The following is a 21,306-nucleotide window of genomic DNA, read 5'->3' on the forward strand; positions in this document are numbered from 1 at the left end:
CGCACGACCCTGCCTGAATGATGAATATCGTGTCTAGCATCCCGGCCTCATACAGCCTGCATAGTACATGTCTGCCAATCTTGGCAATGTACTCCAGGAACCTCGGTGGCTTCATGGCGACTGCACTGGTCGACCATAGCCACTCTCCTAGATCCCACTCCAGCTCATCAAGTGGTCCCAGATCCTAAGGAACCACTCCCTAAGCTCCTTCCACAAAACATAAGGGTCCAATCGCCATGTTTTCCCCTGAAGGCCCACCACCCAAATCCTTCTCCATGAAAGGGCAGCTATCCCCTCATCCTACTGTCCTCTACCAAGGGCCAGATGCCCCCCCTTCCTGAACGGTGAAGAAAGTCCCTTGCGGGGCGCCACCCACTCTACCTGCTACCTGTAGAGGGATGCCTGCTGGTGAAAACCTAGCGGCCCATACCTCCCCGGGCTCTATCGACACTTGTATCGAGAGAGCAAGCCACTCCGAAGGTATTGCTGCGTCTATCTCCCTTCGCCTCAACTCCACTTCTTTCTAACAGCTTGATACTGGATGCAGCACCTCCTCGTCTGCCATCCTATATACCTCCCGCCATGTCTTGATGGTACGAGCCGGGCTGGCCTCCCAACCAACCCACTGGATGTGGGGACGCTCGCCAATCTGTGCCCCTTCTCGATCTTTGGCCTAGGGGTTCTTGATCACCTACTGATGGTCTATCTCCTCCTGGCAGCCTGGGGGGCTCTGGATTAGGGCCTTACGGAGGCCCTGCCACACGCAGAGTAAGCTGCGTAAGAAAGGTGGTCTGGGCTGATATGAAGATCCATCTCAGGAACGGCCTCCACTCACAGCGAAGCCTCGGTCTACAATCCTGAAGACCCTCCTGCAATAGGACCTTCTAGGTTTGCCCTCCCAGTGTAAGGCCACGGACAACTAGCTTGCCCAAGAGGGCTATACTCTGAAACTTTGGGTCTACGCCACCTTGGCCTGGGAATCCCTGGAGCAGTCTGACTTGGACCAAAGGAAGTTCCGCACTAGGCGGCGAAGCTGCACTACGCAGGATAAGGAGCACCAACACGAGGCCATGTACCAGGCTGTCACTAGGAGGACGTGGTTAACCACCAGGGCTCAGCCGGCTAGTGAGAGGCGAGCCGTGCTCCAGTAGGTTAGCTTCCTTCGAATAGAATCGAGAACTGGAAGAAACTGCTGGGCGGGAGTGATGTCGAGTCCCACCCGGAACCCTAGGTACCGGACGGTCTGCCCTTGGCTCACCCATCTAAATCCTAGGTGGACGTCCCACTGCGTACTAGAGTCCTGGTTTGTGAGGAAACCAACCGACTTTCGCCAGTTGATTTTTGCTCCTCAAGAGCTAGCCTCACTCTCTCCAACATCAACTCATTGTCCTCTATGTAGAGTGTTGTATCATCTGCATACTCTGAGTCTAGCAACTCAATCTCCTCTCTCACGGGAAGCCGGAGGCCGCGTAATCCGCTCAGACGAGACCTGAGTAAGTGAGACATCGCCTCCGCAAAGAGTAGCAACAGGTATGGGGCCAAGGGGCAGCCCTGCCGGACTGATCTCTCCAGCCAAAACTCCTCCCCTCGCCTACCATCTATGAGAACCCTGCTCGTGGCTAATCTGTAAAGTGCGGTGACCCCGCGAATCCAAGCTTGGGGGAAACCCGACCTCACCATGGTGCCCTCTAGGAAATCCCAGTCCATCTTGTCATAAGTTTTCTCGAAATCCAAGAGTAGTACGGCCTGTCTTTGCCCATTGTGGTGAGCCCACTCTATTGCCTCAAAAAAGGTGAATACATTGTCTAGGATACTCCTATCCTGGACAAAGCCTGTCAGTGTGTCATAGATGATGTCTGGCAGCACGTGGCGTAGTCACCTACCAATCATCTTTGCCAGTGCCTTATAGGCCACAGATAATAAGGTGAACGGTCTCCACTGGAAAAGCTCCAATTGGTCTCCCCCTTTGGGGAGATGAGTGATAAGGCTTGCCGAAAGGCTCCCTGGCATCTGTCCTGAAGTGAAAATCTCCTAGAAGGCCATTAGTAGGGGGTTCTTTACCACTTCCCAGTAGGTAGTAAATAAGGCCTTAGAGAGGCCATCCTCTCCTATGCATTTCTGCTCGTCCTGTGTATGGAAAGCCTCCTCTAGTTCCTTCTTTGTGAAGGGGGCTAGGAGAGAGCGTCCCATCTCCTCTGTGACAATGGACACAATGTGATCCCAGACCTGCTGCCTGCATCGTTGTCCTCTAGGTGAGGCTGTTTCCTGCTGGAAAAGGCGTCTGTAGTAATCAATGGCAATCTACATCACCTCGTCTGGGCTAGAATGAGTCCTCCCATACTGATCTCGAAGGCTGCGTATCTGCTCTCTTGCGGTGTGAGGCTGGTGCACCTAGAAAAAATCCTTGCAGATCGTGTCCCCCTTCCGCGCCCAAAAAGCTGTTGAGGTGCAGAAAGAGAACTCAGGGCACTTGTTCTCTAGGCCAGCGATGGTTGCTTGCGCTCGCACCTCCTGTACGTGGAGGGTGAGAACCTCTGGTGCCTCCTGTAGTAATCTTTGCGTGGCTCCAAGGTCCCGCCGGAGCACTCTCTTCATCCACTGGGAGATGTGGTCTATCACCCTACTCTTTAACTCTATCTATGTCGTTGTCCAATCCCCTGAGTGAGAAGACTGAAAGAAGAAAGAGTAGTTTGGTCCATCCGATGGTGCTAGTAGATGGACCTTGCTCCTCGTTGACTTGCAAACCACAAAGATCCCCAACTCTAGAGGTAGTGGGAACTCTCCGCACTCCGCAACTCTCAGGTAGGACTACGGGCCACTGCGGAAAAACTCCTGTGGCAACAGCTGTGTCTGTCTTGGGAAGGTGTGAAGGGCGGCAGGGGCGGATAAGCTGGTGGCTGTGTGGGAGGGGAAAGACTGCTCGTGCGAGGAGGATGTAGGCGTGTGTGGCTCATCACCTATTGTGTGAGGAGCGGGAGTGGGTCTAGGAGGAATCACCTTAAATGGGTGCGGATCAGGGGGGGTGCTCGACAGGGGAGATGGTGGGGGAGAAGAGGGTCGAGGGATGGTGGAATGGTCGAAAGTATGTGGTGGATGTGGGAGGGGGGAGGACTGGTGGCCCTGGAAGGGGGGGCTGTGAGCCAGGGTCAGTGGGGGGAGCCTGGGAGGTGGAGGGTGGGTGTGGGGGCTGTGGGATCTCAGGTGGGGTAGTCTATGGCGCGAGTGGTAGCTGTGGGGGACTGCGGTTCTACTGGGTGGGACGGGCAGGAGGGGGGGGGGGGGGGGAACTGGGGAGTGCTCTGCCGAGGGGGTGTAGCTCGCTCTCCTGCGCCCTGCTGTCGAGGCTGCGACTGAGGCACTAGTTGCGGCCCCACCTGCCCGTCTCCCTCTCTGTCGTCTCTGGACCCGTATGAAGCCGTCGGCGTCCACTTATGGGCCCGTCACTAGAGCCCCCTTGGCCCCAAAACGCGTACAATCTGTTGTCTGATGTCCAAAGTCATGGCAGCGCAGGCACTGCCTTGGTTGCCCAGTCCCAATGACCTGCTGCCTAAAGGAGTGGCTTCCAACCTCAATCTCCAGGAACTTTGGTATGCTTTTTGTGTCTTTCACAGCCACTCCTACCTTTGGGACTCTTGCAGTTGTCACTGCATCCGCGAAGGAAGCAAGGAGAACTGTGCCAAAAAGCCGTCCAAAGTCCTCCACTAACTAGCGGTATTCTACCGCCAGTCTTGGAAAAAGTAGGGTGACTGGGTGTCTGAGAAAACTGTTGTGGAGTGCGAATGACTCCACTATGAAGCTACTATACCAAGGAACCATGTAGATGACCCCCTTCGTAAAAACTCTCTCCTTCCGTCTCCCTCTCTCATGATTCATCCATCTCTCTCTCTCATATACACACAATGGCACAATGCAACCATCCTATCCCATGGGCCACCATTCGAATTTCAGAATTTGAAATCTCCCAAGGATGCAATTTATAGATTACAAAATGGGAGGGCACAAGATGAGGATGGACTAGTAGCAGAACATTTCTCACATGCTTGTGACATATTAGCACCCATATTAGCACATATGTTCAATAGAGCAGTATGTGAAGGTTTCCCTATGAGTTGGTTAGGCAATACTATAATCCCTCTATTTAAAAGTGATCCCTTGATTCCTAGCAACTATAGGACTATCACGATCGATCATACTTTGGCCAAGATATATGGATCTGTATTGGAGCATGACTCAGTGAGTGGGTTGAAATGCAAGGCAAGAGAGCATGAGGACAGGCAGGTTTCAGACGAGGATATACCACACTGGACCATATTCTCACACTTAGAGCCATTATTGAGGAGGGTTGAGTCCAAGACAAGAGGATCTATTGTTGCTTTGTAGACTTTCGCAAAGCTTTTGATATAATGCCTCGTACACGCATCATGCAGAGATTGCAAGACATTGGAGTACCAGAGGGTATACGATGGGGTGTCTATACATTATATGAGGCAGTGACAAGTCATGTATGAGCACTTGGGGGACTATCAAAGAGAATTGAAAATACCATAGGAGTGAAACAAGGATGTCCACTTTCACCCACATTGTTTGGTCTATACATAGATGAAGTGTCTAATTACATAGACTGAGGAGGAGCTGGAGCTAGCCTGGCAAGGGTGCTGATACCAATATTACTCTATGCAGATGATATTGTTCTCATTTCAGATTCACCGGAGGGATTGCAATGCCATCTAGACACTTTGCACATCTTCTGTAGAGACAAAGATCTCATAGCGAACCTTGGGAAGACCAAAACCATGGTTTTCAATACTTCAGCAGCATGCGTGACTAGATCTAGGTACCAGTTCACATTTGGGGGAGACATATTGAAGCATGTGAGAAAATATGTCTATTTGGGAGTCACCTTCTCTAGCCCACGTTTTTCGTTGAGAGGGGCATCAGAGGCACGTCTAGCACGTGGATACGCAACACTAGGGACACTCGAGAGTCAATGTGCTCACATATAGTTCCAAGAGCCCCGCACCAAACTCTGGTTGTTTGACTCCCTAGTCACACCTATATTACTATATGGAGCAGAGGTATGGGGTTGCAGCTTGTACCACATGTGTCTTAGCCACTCATTGATCAAATTGGAGTAGAGAGGGATTATTATGATGGTTGGGATAGCATGGAAAGGCCATTGATCATGATGAGAGCACACATGATTTGGAGTAAGCCCTCTACCCCACATCCCATTGTCTGAGCAGAGCTAGGGGCAACGCCTATAGTTACGGAGGCACTCTTTAGGGCAGTGACCTTTTGACACAAACTATAGGAACTTCCACGCCATAGATACTCTAGATTGGCACTAACCTCATCTAGACAACTAGCAACAGGAGGCGAGAGAACTATCGGTTTTCACAGATGCTTGTTTGGATGAGCCTACATGGTTTGGATATTGATCGTCTTCCACCTTTGGATTATAGTCTTGGCTGCCCTACACTTTCTCTCAGCCGATCAGAGATGAACCAGGTGATTAGAGCTGACATCTTGAGGATTGAGACAGCAAGGACATGGATCCATCCACCACTCCCTCTAGGATCGAGGATGGAGTTCTACAAGTCATTTCTTGTGTCTCTCTATTGATGGTTTTACTATTCGGCCAGCATATATGGACACCCATCTCTCCCATAGCGTACGGGTTGCTATCGGAAATATTCGCACCTCCTCACATAGGCTTCAAATGGAGACAGAAAGATGGACAAATATCCTAGCAGAGGATAGGACTTGCCAGCTTTGTGGTCGAGAGCCTGAGATGGAGGAGCACTACGTATGCAGATGCGCAGTATACTACGAAATACGAGGACGGTACCATTGCCTCTTCCGTGATGGATTCGGACCCCTTTGTCGTGTCATGGAGTACGAGGACTAGAGATACCTAGGTTTTTTCCTCCTGGAGCTCGAGAGGCGCCGAACTGCACTACTGCGAGACAGGAGGCTAGCTCATCTAGAAGGACACACACAGAGAGCAATGACAGACTTCTTCTCCAGAGCCAACCCTACTGACACTACCAGGCTAGCAAAGACAAAGCCACCCCGCCAAACACCTTACAGGCCACGCCGTGGAGTCAGATTGGATAGAGCCGTTTCCCTTCGTCGAGCACGACAACCCCGTCTACCAGGACCACGTCCGAGGAGGCCACACCACAGTCGGATTAGAGCCATTATCACGAGACATCGAAGACTCACCACCAACCATATCAGTGAAGCAGTTACCCCGCATCATAGCTAAGATCATGTGTAGATCTTGAGATTAGCTATAGCCCATAGTCTCCACTACAGTTTTGTGCATAGATCTATCAAATCTGGTTCTTTCCTTTCCTTTTCTTTTCTATCGATGGAACAACACTACACATGGTTCAACCCTAGTATAGTCCCATTGTATAGTTATTTTCAGTATTGTTTCATAGGCCACCCACTTATATGTGATGTTATCTTTACCTTACTGATGAGATGACATTAGACATGGATATACTCTGGATTTTGTCTTATAGGCCACATTGGCCTTAAGTAGACGTTAATATCTCTCTTTTTTCGTAAACGTTAATCTCTCTCTCTCTCTCTATCCTAAACCCTAAAGCACTCTCCCTTTCTATAAAAATCTCCCCCTCCCTCCATCTCATTCATCCTTTCAAGTTCTCCATCCCTTCTACTCCTTTCAAGCTCTTCATCCCTCCTATCCTCTCAAGCTCTCTCCTCCCTTAACTTTTCAACCCTTCCAACTTTCTTCTCCATCAAGCTCTAGCCTCTCTCTGCTCTCTAAAGCTCTCTATCCTTTCCACTTCTTTCTTCAATCATCTCACCCTCCATCTGTGACCCTCTAGGCTCTCTCTATACATCATCAATGGCACCCCCTCTTCATGAGGCCTTTCGCTTGCGTTATGCCTACTTCGAACGAGTGAAGGAAAAATCCAACACTTGAAAGTGGCAATGCAAGTATTGCTTAAAGCTCCAAATTTCATCCGTCACTCATATTCTCATCTACCTTTGCAAATTAGGAGAAGAGACCCTACCATGCCCCGATATTCCAAACAATGTCTATGAAGATTATCATCGGAAATGCTTGCCATTGAAGCGGCACAAAGGCCTTTCTAGGGCAAGTGAGGAGGTGGTCTCTCTTGATCATGAGGTCTCGGATGTAGAAAAAGATCCCTCTCCAATTGTATCGGTTTCCTCCATTTGAGAGGCCTCTACTATTCCATCAAGTAAAAGCCATTCGAGTGGTGTACCTATGCCCAAGAGACAAGCCACTCTTGCCTAAGCAAAATGTATAGGTGAATATGGATTCACTCAAGCTGCACGTTGTCTTCTTTTTTCATTGAAGGTAACCTCGGACATAGGTCCAAGATTTTTGTTAGTCCGATTATTACCGTACTACCATCAGACTATACTAATCGGACGCCATCAAACATGACAACCCTGTCTCAGACATATCAACTTTATGTCATCAAGATCGGGTGAAAAAAAATAAAGTATAATAGCCTTTTTTAGCCTTATACTCGTTTCAACTGATGATGCAAGTCTTATCTCGGACATATCAATTATCTATCATGAATTGCGTGGTGGGGAGACTTGCTTGAGCTACGGCCCCAAACACACACCGTACACACAAGAGGAAGCTCACTCAAAAACACAAGAAGAGAGATGAAGGCCAAAACGTTTTCTTGCTAGTTATTTCTTTTTCTTCCACACATAATACAATGTACACAGTATAGATAAGATACAACATAAAGGAAAAGTGGCCTACTAAGTCAAATAGTGGATAATTGACTATACTAATCGACTGGCACTACAACTATGCTAGCTATAGGTAGGTGCAACAAACGAAATATAATAAGTGATAAGTTGGTGGCCATGTGACGATCATAGTGACAATCCACATGCTAAGTGTAGACGTGCGGACCCATCTAGCCAAGCGGTCCATTGTCAATATCCGCACGTGTTGAGCTTGCCATCTCAACACTTACCCTTAAGCTCAACTGTATCTTTGCAACTCCAAGTAAGCTTCGAAACTTTCAAAGCTTCTCTGTACCCAATGCCTTTGTGAAAATATCAGCTATCTAATACTATGTGCTGATATATACTAAGTCAATCTCTTCTACAAGTGCCTTCTCTCTCACAAAGTAGTAGTGTACCTCAATGTGTTTTGCCCTAGCATGGAACACTGGGTTTCTAGCTAGTTGTATGCTACTCATGTTGTCACATTAAATGACAACCGGACCATGTCTCTACACATCCAAATCACCTAATTACTTTTATAGCTATACCACCTCACATGCTGCCATAGCAGCACCTCTATACTCGGCCTCCCTACTCGATAAAGCAACTCTAGGTTGTTTTTTGCTGCTCCAAGTAACTACCGCACTACCAAGGGAAAACACGAATCCACTGGTAGATCTTTTGTCTAACATGCTACCGACCCAATCTGCATTTGTGTATTCAAATACCTGTATGTCCTTATCTACCTCATAAAAAAGTCCATAATATAAAGTGAACTTCACATACCTCAATATGTGTCTAACTGCATCCAAATGAGGCTTTCTAGGCATCTCCATAAACTAACTGACAAGGCCAACATCATAGCTAAAACTCACTTGTGACAAGGTTATAACAACGATACTTTTTCTGCTCTAAAGAGTATCCAATAAAAATATATTTTTCAGCCTTCGGATCAAGCTTATTTCACAGCTTATCTTGAACATAAACATATGCAATACAGCCAAACATTTTCAATTGTGACACATCGGTCTCCTTGCTTGTAAAGTATTCTTCGGAGGTCATCCTATGAACTGTAGCTATGGGAGTTCTGTTCATAATAAAGATAGTAGTATGAAAAACTTTAGACCAAAAATATTTTTGCATATTCTTTTCAGCCAACCATCAATGCCCGTGCAACTTCTGCAATATGCCTATTTTTTCTTTTTGCAACCCCATTTTGCCATGAGGTATACCTACAAGTTGGTTGCCTCTTTATTCCATGAGACCTCAAGAAGCCACTAAACTCATTAGAGAGATACTCTCCCCCTCTATCTGATCCCAAGCACTTAACTTTCAAGCTTGTTTTTGTTTCAACAGCTACCTTAAAATATTTTAAGTGCTCAAATATATCACTCTTTTCCTTCATAAAGTATACCCATAGCTATGGATCATCAATAAATGTAACAAAGTATTTCTTACCACCAAGAGATACATTCTGTGTAGGTCCCCAAACGTCTATGCACAACATCTCTGTTGTGCGAAAAGAGTTGTCTTGATTGCTTTACCAAACTGGCATGCTTCACACAGTTTATAAAATTTTACAACTCTAAAACCAGGTAACCCTATAACCAATCCTTTTGACTGCATTAATTTTAGCATTTGAACATTTGCATATCCAATACATTTATGCCATATTTCAATGTCTGCAATCACTCCTTTTCCTTTAGTATACATAGCAACATTCATTGCAAGAATTCCAACATCTAAAGTAAACATTCGGCAAACTCTACTTCCTTTTGTGGCCAACCTACACTTATCATTGAAGTCTTCTACAAAACAGCCTTTCGCATTAAATCGAACCTATAATCCTTGCTCCACCATTTGACCAACAGACACTAAATTCTTTGTGATTGATGGCACATGTAATACATTTGTCGAACTCTTTGGGCCATCATACAAGGACAAGGGAACCTTTTCAATGTGTGAAATTGGGTGGTATGAATCATTACCCGTCTACACATAACCTGGATTTTTTAAGTCCTACATCTCTCCAAACCATTCAACATGATTGGTCATACGATTAGATGTACCTGAATCAACATACCATACATCATCATATATACCCTTTCTTGTAACAGCATTCATCATATGCTGCATAATAAATAAACGTTAAATGTGACCTGTTTTGCCACAATAATGACAAACAATAGCAAAATTTCTAGAACCTCTATTCTGTCATGTATCTTTTTCTCTAGAGCTCCCCATGCCTCTAATGTTTGCACAGCCTCCTGAAACCTGTATTTCACCAAATTGTTGATTTAGCATGTTTTACTGGTTATTACCAACACGTCCCATACCACAGCCTCTCAAAGAGGATCTGCCATATCCCCTTTCTGAACTTGAGTAAAATGCTGCCCATTTCTTTCAAATAAGTCACCTTGCATATTGATCTCTTCAGTAATCATGAGAGAGACTGACTTATTAAAATCTGAAAATGGCTTCCGAATATATACAAAAGTGACATGATTTTCAAGCCTTCTCATTATTAAGGCCACCCAAAGTAGATAAAACCAAATCATCATCATCAAGCATTGTATCAATCGTTGCTAAAGCATTTGCAATGTTCCTCATCTTCAAAACATACTCATTGACAGACATTGTCCCTTTCTTCAAGGTATTCAACTTTTGCTTGAGTTGAATCTTTCTTACCTTTATATTTACTGAAAACATGTCCTCAAAAATTGTCCAAGTTGCATGTGAAGTTTCTACATTCCTAATATGTGCAAGCATAGTATTATCAATGACTGTAAATAGACAATAAATCACATTTTTTGTCTTTTGCATTCCATTCTTTCCATGCATTTAATTCATATGCAGTCACAGGGATACTCAACTTTGACTCATTTTCTTTACTTGAAACGAACTCATAAAGGCCCTTTCCAATAATGAAGTTCATCACACGGAACTTCCATGAAGGGTAGTTGTTTTTGTCTAGCTTCTCAATGACAAGATTTCCACTGTTCTCTATCATTATTACAAAAATTATACAAAACAACAAGTCTTTTGCAACATTTCACAACGAGTGCACAACAATACACCAAGCAATCTTTTTCACTAATTGCTCAACATTACATGTAATCTGCAACCTGTTTGCAGATAAAACTTATAGCAAACATCTCAAAAACTACAAATTCAAAATCTACAACCTATGCACCTACCTTCAATCGATACAACCGAAATTGCAATATACCCTGAAACTGCTCTCTGCAACCTTGCAACTCTAAAACGGAGCCCGAAATGGTCTCAGATGTCCAAAAAACAACTTATCTATAGAATACATAGTGCTCTGCTCACACACCAAATCTCATAGCAATCTAAGATTTTCACTCTACTCTGCTTCTGATACCTCCGCAGACACTATCCAAGAAAGAGATTGGAAGAATAAGAGAGCTTCTTACTGGTTTCTTGCTTGCTCGAATCCTTGCTTTTTCTCCTTCACTTCATTCTTTAAAACCAACCTCTCAGTGGTGGCGCTGCTCTAATACCATGTCAAGAATCACGTGGCAAGGAGACTTACTTGAGCTACTGAGCCAAGCACACACCATACACACAAGAGAAAGCTCACTCAAGAACACAAGAGAGATGGAGGCCAAAACATTTTCTTGCTGGTTTTTCCTTTTTCTTCCATGCATAATACAATATACATAAAGTATAGATAAAATACAACATTAAGGAAAAGTGGCCTACTAAGTCAAATAGTGCATAACTAACTATACTAATCGATTGGTGCTACAACTATGCTGTAGGTAGGTGCAACAAACTAAATATAATAAGTGATAAGTCAATGGCCATGTGAGGATCATAATGACCACCGATGTTCTAAGTGCAGACGTGCAGAGCCATCTAGCCAGGCGGTCCATCATCAATGTTTGCACATGTTGAGCTCGCCATCTCAACATTTTCTATCATGATTAGCTAAAAAATGATACAATATAACAGTTTTTCTTTAATCCTAACACACTGATGTCATTCAAAACTTTTTACACATGATGGAGCGCAAGTGCAAGCAGCAACCTTTTGGTGCATAGTCAAAACTTAGACTAATCCAAAGGCATCATGCATCATGCTTTTAATGAATGACTTTTTTTTTTGCAAATAAAGTGTAGCTAATTATATTACTTCAGAAAAAAACTTGAATACAAAGAAGTGCTCATGCTCAACAGACCAAGCTGGAGCTAGTAAAAGTCACAGATACATCATATATATAAGCCTCTCAAGGCAGTCTAGGGAGATAGGGGCAAGAAGCCATGGAGGGGGGGGCTACTTGCCTGCATCACAAAGAACAGGTCCTGGCTGCCCCAAGTGCACATGAAATGACCTCGGAGCTCCTGAAGAGCCCTGGACTCGCCCTACACCTGATCCCGTCAGCCTCGAAGAGAGTGGATGATGGAGGTCCAAAGCTACGCTAGAGTCACCTGTACTGAAAGTCTCTCTCCGCCGAAAGCCACCTAATACCGCACCTTCCAGATACGCCAACCAGTAAGACTCCCTATGATTTCCCATACCTCAGAGCGGTTTGCTGTGGGCTCCAGTACCTAGCGGATGAGTAGAGCCTCTAAACCCACCACTGTGCACGACCCTGCCTCGATCATGAATATCGTGTCCTGTATCCCGGCCTCATACAGAAGGTGACGGCCCTCACTATCTACCTGCCAACAGAAAGCACTCCAAGAGATACATCCAAGGCTGGGTACTATGCGGCGCAAGATGCGGCATGCTCCTCTCCACACGAGTTGTGCCGCCTCACACGACCAAAGGTAGTGCTTTGGGATTTCCATTGACTGCTCTGTGCAGCACTTACAAACTCCCTCCTTCTGCATCTAGCAAGTCTGCTTCCCACCGCCAAGCCTCCATGTGCCACCAGCCATAAAAAGTATGATACCCTCCTCAGCCTCCAGCTGTCCCATAGACGGCGCCAGAAGGTCCGTCGACACGGCTCCGTGATGCTGTGCTCCACCCAATGCCTGCTGCGTGACAGCGCTCAATCCATGTCCTCCTGCTTCAGTATGTGTCTGCCAATCCTGGCGGTATACTCCAGGAACCTCGGTGGCTTCTTGGCGACCGCAGTGGCAGGCCAAAACCACTCTCCCGGATCCCACTCCAGCTTCTCAAGTGGCCTTCCTTCCCAGATCTAGAGGCGCTACTCCCTGAGCTCCTGCCAAAAGACCAAAGGGTCCAACCGCCATGTCTTCCCTTGAAGACCATCCATCCAGATCCTCTTCCATGAAAGGATGGCTATCCCCTCATCCTGCTGCCCTCTGTCAAGAGCCAGACGCCCCCCCTCTTGCACTGTGAAAAAGGTCCTAGGTGGAGCGCTACCCACTCTTCTTGCCACCTATAGGGGGATGCCTGCTGGTGAAAACCTAGCGGCCCATGCCTCCCCGGGCTCTATAGGCTCTCGGATCGTGGGAGCAAGCCACTCCTGAGGTATCACTGCGTCTATCTCTCTTCTCCTCAGCTCCACTCCTCGCTAGCAGTCTGATACTTGCTTTAGCACCTCCTTGTCCACCATCCTGTACACCTCCTGCCATGTCTTGATGGTACGAGCCGGGCCAACCTCCCAACCAGCCCACTGGATGTGGAGGCGCTTGCCAATATGTGCTCCTTCCCTGTCCCTGACCTGGGGGTTGCAAATCACCGGTTGACGGTCTATCTCCTCCAGGCAGCCTGGGGGGGTCTGGATAAGAGTCTTACGAAGGCCCTGCCACACACAGAGCAAGCTCTGTAGGAAGGATGATCTAGGCTGACGTGAAGATCCATCTCAAGGACGGCCTCCACTCACCGCCAAGCCTCGGTCTACAGTACTGAAGACCCTCCTGCAATAAGGCCTTCCAGGTCTGCCCTCCCGGTGTGAGACTGCGGACAACTAGCTTGCCCAGGAGGGCCATACTCTGATACTCTAGGTCTATGATCCCAAGCCCTCCCTCTGACCGATGTCGTATAATGGTTGCCCACGCCACCTTGGCCCTAGAATCCCTAGAGCCGTCTGACCTGGACCAAAGGAAATTCCGCACTAGGCGGCAAAGCTCCATTACGCAGGAGGAGGAGAAGCACCAACACAAGGCGATGTACCAGGCCATCGCTAGGAGAACCTAGTTAACTACCATAGCTCGGCCGGCTAGTGAGAGGTGAGCCGTGCTCCAATAGGTCAGTTTCCTCCGAATAGAATAAAGGACTAGAAGAAACTGTTGGGCGAGAGTGATGTCGAGTCCCATCTGGAACCCTAGGTATCGCACGGCCTGCTGCTCACCCATCTAAATCCTAGGTGGACGCCCCACTCCATGCTAGAGTCTGGGTCTGTGAGGAAACCAACCGACTTTCGCCAATTGATTTTCGCTTCCACTGCAAAACAGAACACCTCAAGAGCCAACCTCACTCTCTCCAACATCAACTCGTCCTCCTCTATGTAGAGCGCTGTATCATCTGCATACTCTTGAGTCTAACAACTCGGTCTCCTCTCTTACTACAAGTCGGAGGCCACGTAAACTGCTCACACGTGACCTGAGAAAGTGAGACATCGCCTCTACAAAGAGAAGGAACAGGTATGGGGCCACGGGTCAGCCCTGTTGGACCGACCTCTCTAGCCGAAACTCCTCCCCTCGCCTCCCTTCTATGAAAACCTTGCTGGTGGCCGATCTATAAAGTGCAGAAACCCCGGAAATCCAAGTCTGGGGAAAACCCAACCTCACCATGGTGCCCTCTAGAAAATCCCAGTCCACCCTGTCGTAGGCTTTCTCAAAATCCAAATATAGTACGGCCAGTCTCTGCCCACTGTACTAGGCCCACTCTGTCGCCTCAAAGAAGGTGAATACATTGTCCAGGATGCTCCTATCCTGGACAAAGCCTGTCTATGTGTCATGGATGATGTCTGGCAACACGGGGTGTAGTCGCCTACCAATCATCTTTGCCAGTGCCTTATAGGCCACTGATAATAAGGTCATCGGTCTCCACTGGGAAAGCTCCAATCGGTCTTCCCCTTTGGGAAGAAAACTGATAAGGACTACCAATAGACTCCCTGGCATCTGTTCTGAAGTGAAAATCTCCTGAAAGGGGGGATCCTTCACCACTTCCCAGAAGGTAGTGAAGAAAGCCTTAGAGAGGCCATCCTCTCCCGGGCATTTCTGTATGTCCTGTGTATGGAAAGCCTCCTCTAATTCCTTCTCTATGAAGGGGACTAGGAGGGAGCATCCCATCTCCTTTGTGACAAGAGAAAGGATGTTATCCCAGACCTGCTGTCTACATCACTATTCTCTGGTTGAGACTGTCTCCTGCTGGAAGAGGCGAGTATAGTAGTCGGTGGCAATCTCCATCACCTCGTCTGGTTGAGGCTGTCTCCTGCTGGAAGAGGCCAGTATAGTAGTCGGTGGTAGCTGAGGCGGTCTCCATCACCTGGTCTGGTTGAGGCTATCTCCCATTGTCCTCTGGCTGAGGCTGTCTCTTGCTGGAAGAGGCGAGTATAGTAGTCGGTGGCAATCTCCATCACCTTGTCTAGGCTAGAACCGATCCTCCCATACTGATCTCGGAGGCTGCTTATCTGCTCTCCTCAGGTGCACGGCTGGTGCACCTCAAAAAACTCCCTACACATCGTGTCCCCCTTTCGCGCACAGAAAGCTGTTGAGGTGCGGAAAGAGAACTCAAAGCGTCTGTCCTCTCTAGGCTAGCAATGGCTCCTTGCGCACCCACCTCCTGTGCGTGGAGAGTGGGAACCCCAAGTGCCACCTACAATAATCTCTACGTGGCTGCAAGGTCCTACCAGAGTGCTCTCTCCTCCTCCCAACTCTGTTGTATGGCCTGTATGGCTGCCTCTTGGCAGATTCTGCTCTACTCAGCTAGGGCCTCTGCAACCTCCTCTGCGATCTCGCCTCTTCTGTCCCATTCTCTGGTCCAAATCTACTCTATCTGTCTCGTCACCTCCCTCCCTCCTGTAGATTGAGTCAGGGATCCGACAAGATCGTGTATCTAGAGCAGATGCTGGGGGATCTAGTGTCAGGAGAACCGAGCAATGATTGGACTCCACCTAGCCGCCTGTATCCCCAAGAGAAGTCCAGTGACCTCTCCCTCCTGTGGAAGGTAGGGTCTCTCCAAGCATCGCATGCTCCTATTGCTAGTAGAAACACCTCCGATGCCTCTTACTCCTCCCCGGCCATACCCTCGTAGTTTCTCCCTTTGCCTTGCTGGTCATCCAAAGCCTCCGGGTTGTTGAAGTCTCCTCCAACAATCCAAGAATCTACCTCTAGGAGTCTCCTCCAACAATCCAAGAGTCTACCTCTGGGAGTCCTGCGATCTCCACCCAGAACTTGCTGCGTGGCCTAACCTCCGTAGGGGCATAGATATTAAGGACTCCAAGGCACGAGTCACCAATATCTAGTTTGATCCATAGCACCCTCCCTGCCACTATCGTCCCATGTTCTCGAACACAAGTAGTAAGACTCGAACCAATAGAGGTGCACACGCCTCCACTCCTACCGTGGGCACCTATGGCGTGCTCCCAATAAGTATACGAGCTGCTTGGGAGTACCTTCCCTACTCGCTTGGCCTGGGTGAGGGTAAGCTTGTGCTCCTATAGAAGTAAGATGTCAATCCGTCCGGCAAGGACAAGCTGCAGCTCTTGTCGAACAATTAATTTCCCGGAACCACATGCCCCAGTGTAGTGGAGGCTATTACCATTCTTGGATGCAAGGTGTAAGCTCATAGGGAAACCTGTGACTGCCCGAACAGGCATCTGTTCGGTGTGGAGGCTGCTGATAACAAGGAGGAGCTATGAGGCATGCAGGTGCGCTTTGCCGCCGGTTTGGACGGCGAGCTCCATTCCCCCATGGTGGCCCTTCGCCATACCATAGGGGTGATAGAAGTTCCACGTGGTATTATCAATGCATCTATCAGCCATGAAGATCCCCACCTCTAGAGGTAGTGGGAACTCTCCGTGCTCCACAACTCTCAAGTAGGACCATGGGCCACTGCGGAAGAACTCCTGTGACAACAGTTGTGCCTGTCTCGGGAACATGTGACGAGTGGCAGGGGTGGATAAGCTGGTGGCTGTATAGAAGGGGGAGGACTGTTGGTGCGAAGAGGATGTAGGCGTGTGTGGCTCATCACCTCCTGTGGGAGGAGGGGGGGTGGGTCTGGGGGGGATCGCCTGAACCAGGTGCAGATCACGAGGGATGCTCGATACGGGAGGTGGTAGGGGGGAGGATGATCAAGGGATGGTGGGATGGACGGAAGTACATGGCAGGTGTGGGGGAGGGCTGGTGGTCTTGGAAGTGGGGGGCTATAGGCCAGGGTCAGGGGAGGGGAAGGGGAGCATGGGATGTGGAGGACCGTGGGTGTGGGGGCTATGGGAACTCAAGAGAGGTAGTCGGTGGCGCGGGCGGTGGATGTGGCAGAGGCTGCGGTCCTGCTGGGTGGGGCCGACAAGGGGGGGCTGTGGAGTGCTCTGTCGAGGGGACGTCACATGCCCTCCTACTCCTTGCTACCGAGGCTGGGTCTGAGATGCTGGCTACGCCCCCTCTGCCATCTCCCTCTCTGTCGTCTTTGGACCTGTGTAAAGCCATCAGCGTTCACCTGTGGGCTTGTCGGCGAAGCCACCTTGGCTCCGAAACGCGTGCAACCTGCTGCCTAATGCCCAAAGTCGTGGCAGTGTAGGCACTGCCCTAGCTACGCCGTAACAATGACCTGCTGCCTAAAGGAGTGCCCGCCCGCCTCAATCTCTAGGAACTGTGGGATATTCTTGACCTCTTTCACTGCCACCCGTACCTTTGGGACTCCTGCCGTTGTCACTGCATCCGCAAAGGACGCGGAAAGGATAGTGCCGAAGAGCCAACCAAAGTCTTATACCAACTGGCGATACTCTATCGCCAAGCCGGGGAAAAGAAGGGTGACCGAGTGCCGGAGAAACCTGTTGTGGAGTGCAAATGCCTCCACAGTAAAGCCATTGTACCAAGGGACCATGTATATGACCCCCTTCGTGGACGCATATGGTGAACTGGCGAGTAACTCCTGAGCTACGTCCGCCGAACTGAACCGGACCATGAAGATCCCTTGGCCCATTAGGACCGCCTCCACGATCTACATTGTGCCGATGCGCAGCGTGGAGTGAAGCCACTCCCAAAGCTGAGCCTTGGCTGGGGAATGTCCTACTACCTGACCATAAATCGTTGTTTCCTTTAGCTCCAGCTCCTTAGCTCGGACGGCTAAGAGCTGCTCCTCAGAGAGGACGACGTGCAAGGTGCTTGACTGAGGGGCACTCGCTAAGTGCACTTGCGTCTGACCAGAGGGTTTCCATTGCGCGTCTCTTCTGCAAGGACTACCAATCACATCGCGGTGCTACCTGAGGGGGGGAAGTTGCTGTATATCAAGGGAGCAACTTGGAGGGCAGGGGATCAATGGCGAGGGGGGAGACCGCTTCTGTTTTGACACACAACGGACGGATTCGGGGTTGCGGACGGAGGCAGTGCGCCCAGGGGGAGGGGGGCAGCAGGCTATCAGGGTGGGGGGGACAGTCTCTTCCAGGGCGGCCAGGCATGGTTGGGGGGGGGAGGAAGGAGAAAGGGGAAGGAGAAAGGGGAAGAATCGAGGCGAGCGGGACGTTCACGACTGGCGGATAGGAAGGAGGAAAAAACGGGACAAAATGGTCAAACGGGCAGACAGACGGGGGGACGGCCAGCGAGACTGAAGGCGCAATCAAACGGGGCGGAGGGATATCAGCCAGAGCGATGGGGCACAACCGAACTGGGGGGATGGGCGCGATCTGACGGAGCGGGGGGGAGCATTCGACATGACGGGTGCCGAGCTAAACACGTGAACTTTTAATGAATGACATGCTTGGAGCCAAATCTGTTTTCAAAAGTTAAATACGCTTATAGAAAAAACGCTATCATTCAAAGGTAGCCTAGATTTAGCAACAAATAAGACGTAAAACCATTATCTAGAATATCATAATCAAATGAAATGCCCTTGATACTCAGGTTATTATAAAATAACTGCAATTAACCATTCTAATTAAGCATATTGCTAACACACAAGTATGGATTCTCACCTTCATGGAGGAACAATGTGAATAGATCTTCAAATTTCTTAAAGAAAACAGCAAGCAGCTCCTCTCGAGACATAGGGGGAGCATTAGCATTATAATCTTGAAGCAGACTATCCAAGCAAATTGTTGGTTTACGATTTCCCACATTCAACCCAACACCTACATTATGATTGAAAGCAAACCTTTTAAGTCTCAATTGTACTCCTCCAACCTCAAATCCACTTTATAGATAATATCAACTACTTACCAACTACAACATGGAATTTTTTCTCACTATAAGTAGATGTGCACAACACACCACCAATCTTCATCCCATTGGCATAGATATCATTTGGCCATTTTATTTTGATACGAAGAACCGGTAATTCCTGTAAAATGACCAAAAGCCACTAAGGTGAACAAAAGACTCACAGTGTGAAGCACTGAATGCATGTGCCCTTCAAGTATACTTTTTATATACCTTAAGAAGAACTTGGATTGAGTTTTCAATAGGTCCTACAAAAGAGTTGCACATATGAGAATTCAAATAGCAATACCCTGAAGGTACTAACTCAAGAAAAGATGGACTTTTAACCTTCCAACTAGGGTGCTAAGTCACCAAGTGAGATGCAATGGCCTTCAAGATCCTCTTGTCTAGCCTCTGATGTATCTCTAAGGTTAAGGTATTACTCAATCTATTTCTTGATTGGTGATTGCTCTTGGCCAGCAAGGTTGTGGGCTGTGTAAGCACTCAAATGTTCTTGAGTAGGCTCCTGTAATAGATTCTTGGTGGGATGAACCAACCTGAGGCAATCAACTTCTTTGTTCAGAAAAGGTCTTGGTGTCCAAAGGTGGTTGGCAGAGTGCAGCGAATATGGAAGCATATGACTGGACTGAAAGAAAGAAGTGAATATGGGGAGGGGGGGAACACACAGAGGGAGTGAAGGTGTGTGCACAGAGAGAGAGAGAACAGAAGCTGAATACTGAAGAGAATGAATGCTGAATACTGAACGAAGACCAGCCTAAATAGGCTGAAAATAATACAATAATCTGATCAGGTCAGCTCACTGCTGCTGTAAACAGGTCGACTGAAAAAAATAGTAAAACAATAATAATACTGCCGCGAAAAATGCTGACTGCCACATAGCGAATCTGCTCGACCTGCCTACCCAGATTCACTTGCCCAAATCGCTGCCCAGACCTGGTGACTGCACAAAACTGCTATCCAACCTACTCCTTACAATGCGATGCTGAACAAACTGCCCTAATCTGCCATGTACATGCATGTGCCCGTCCTGGAGGTGACCAAATCTCTTAACAATTGTATAGTCTATCAACTTGCTCTTGAGTTCTCCTTGCATTCAATGATGATGGTCTAGGTCTTGAGGTTGAATCTTGTGAGTCATGGGGATGTATGTATTAACACAATGTTGCATTGAGGTATTCAAGACTCGATATCTCCAGGAGAGGGTTCAGGGTTTAGGGTTTTAGCAATGGATGATGGGTTGATTCAAGGCGAGGGTAAGTTTGTAAGGTCTGGTGAATGATGGCCTCTTGAATAGACATCAAAACTGTTCTGGAACTTCGAGCAAATGGTCTAGATGGTCCAGTCTAGGATGACTCGTAAAGGCGAGACAAGTGTGCAAGTGAAAATTAAATACATACACTATAAATATTCAAGGAGAAAATACATTGAGTGGTGTCAATTCAAAGCCAACCAGGGCATAATAAAGACACTGTAGCTCCACAAGAGAGTTATGAGTGTATCATGTGACTGCTAGGTTGCAGTTGGACAACAGTCTTTTAAAGATGCTTAAGATGTGAGCATGTAGAATACCTCAAGCCTACATAGTTAAGCCAAGAAATAGTTCTTTCCAAGTCAAAATTCAAAATGTGGAGCTTCCCGATAAGCTAGGTGGTCTTAAACAAGATGGTACAAGGGTTAGCCCTTCAACTTGATCCTCAGAGCATGGCTAAAGTACCAAAATTTAAACTCAAGGCATTCACTAGCCAATACTTTGAGCTTGCTGATTTGAAGGTTCTCGGGAGTCTCTTCAATGCAACAAACAGGATAAAAGTCTACTATGTCCTTGAACTAGTGCTGGTGACCAGTGGCTTAAAAGATCATCAAGGGGAGGCTCTTCCAGATGGTTCCAAGGGTCTTGAGGCTGACTTGGAAGCACAACCAAGCAAGCAAGTCAGTACAAGAATAAGTACCAAAAAGAGGACTATGAGAAACTTTGAGTGTTCCCATCATGCGAAGCAAGTGATTCAAATGCAAAGTTCATCAAAATCTGCTGTTATGCTCAGTTTTAAAGCTCTTATGCATCTTGAATCACACTTAAGTCCACTTCCCATGCCAAACACACTACTCTAGGCATACCTGGTGATGACTAGTAAGATAAAGAATGGTTCTGGTATACATAGAATGCTTCCAAATCCTTATGTATAGAAGGATATGATCAAAACTTGGCAAATTGCAGATCGTCATACGTCTTCTT

At 47.8% G+C, this 21,306-nt stretch overlaps 1 protein-coding gene across 3 annotated transcripts in view; it reads right to left on the reverse strand.

The window, feature by feature from the left end:
* The window catches only part of LOC148012828 (biotin--protein ligase 2-like), a 207,779-nt gene that overhangs the window by 19,878 nt on the left and 166,595 nt on the right, over nt 1-21,306 (reverse strand). For all 3 annotated transcript variants that reach the window (XM_087668856.1, XM_087668855.1, XM_087668854.1), the window contains 2 exons: nt 19,074-19,194; nt 18,830-18,985 (listed from right to left, as the gene is read on the reverse strand). In XM_087668856.1, the coding sequence (XP_087524982.1) occupies nt 18,830-18,985; nt 19,074-19,194 (277 nt within the window). The remainder of the gene's footprint in view (nt 1-18,829; nt 18,986-19,073; nt 19,195-21,306) is intronic.

This window comes from Lygodium microphyllum, chromosome 27 (assembly GCF_053477565.2).
Source record: "Lygodium microphyllum isolate KBCC chromosome 27, Lygodium_microphyllum_v1.1.10, whole genome shotgun sequence".
Lineage (NCBI taxonomy): Eukaryota > Viridiplantae > Streptophyta > Polypodiopsida > Schizaeales > Lygodiaceae > Lygodium > Lygodium microphyllum.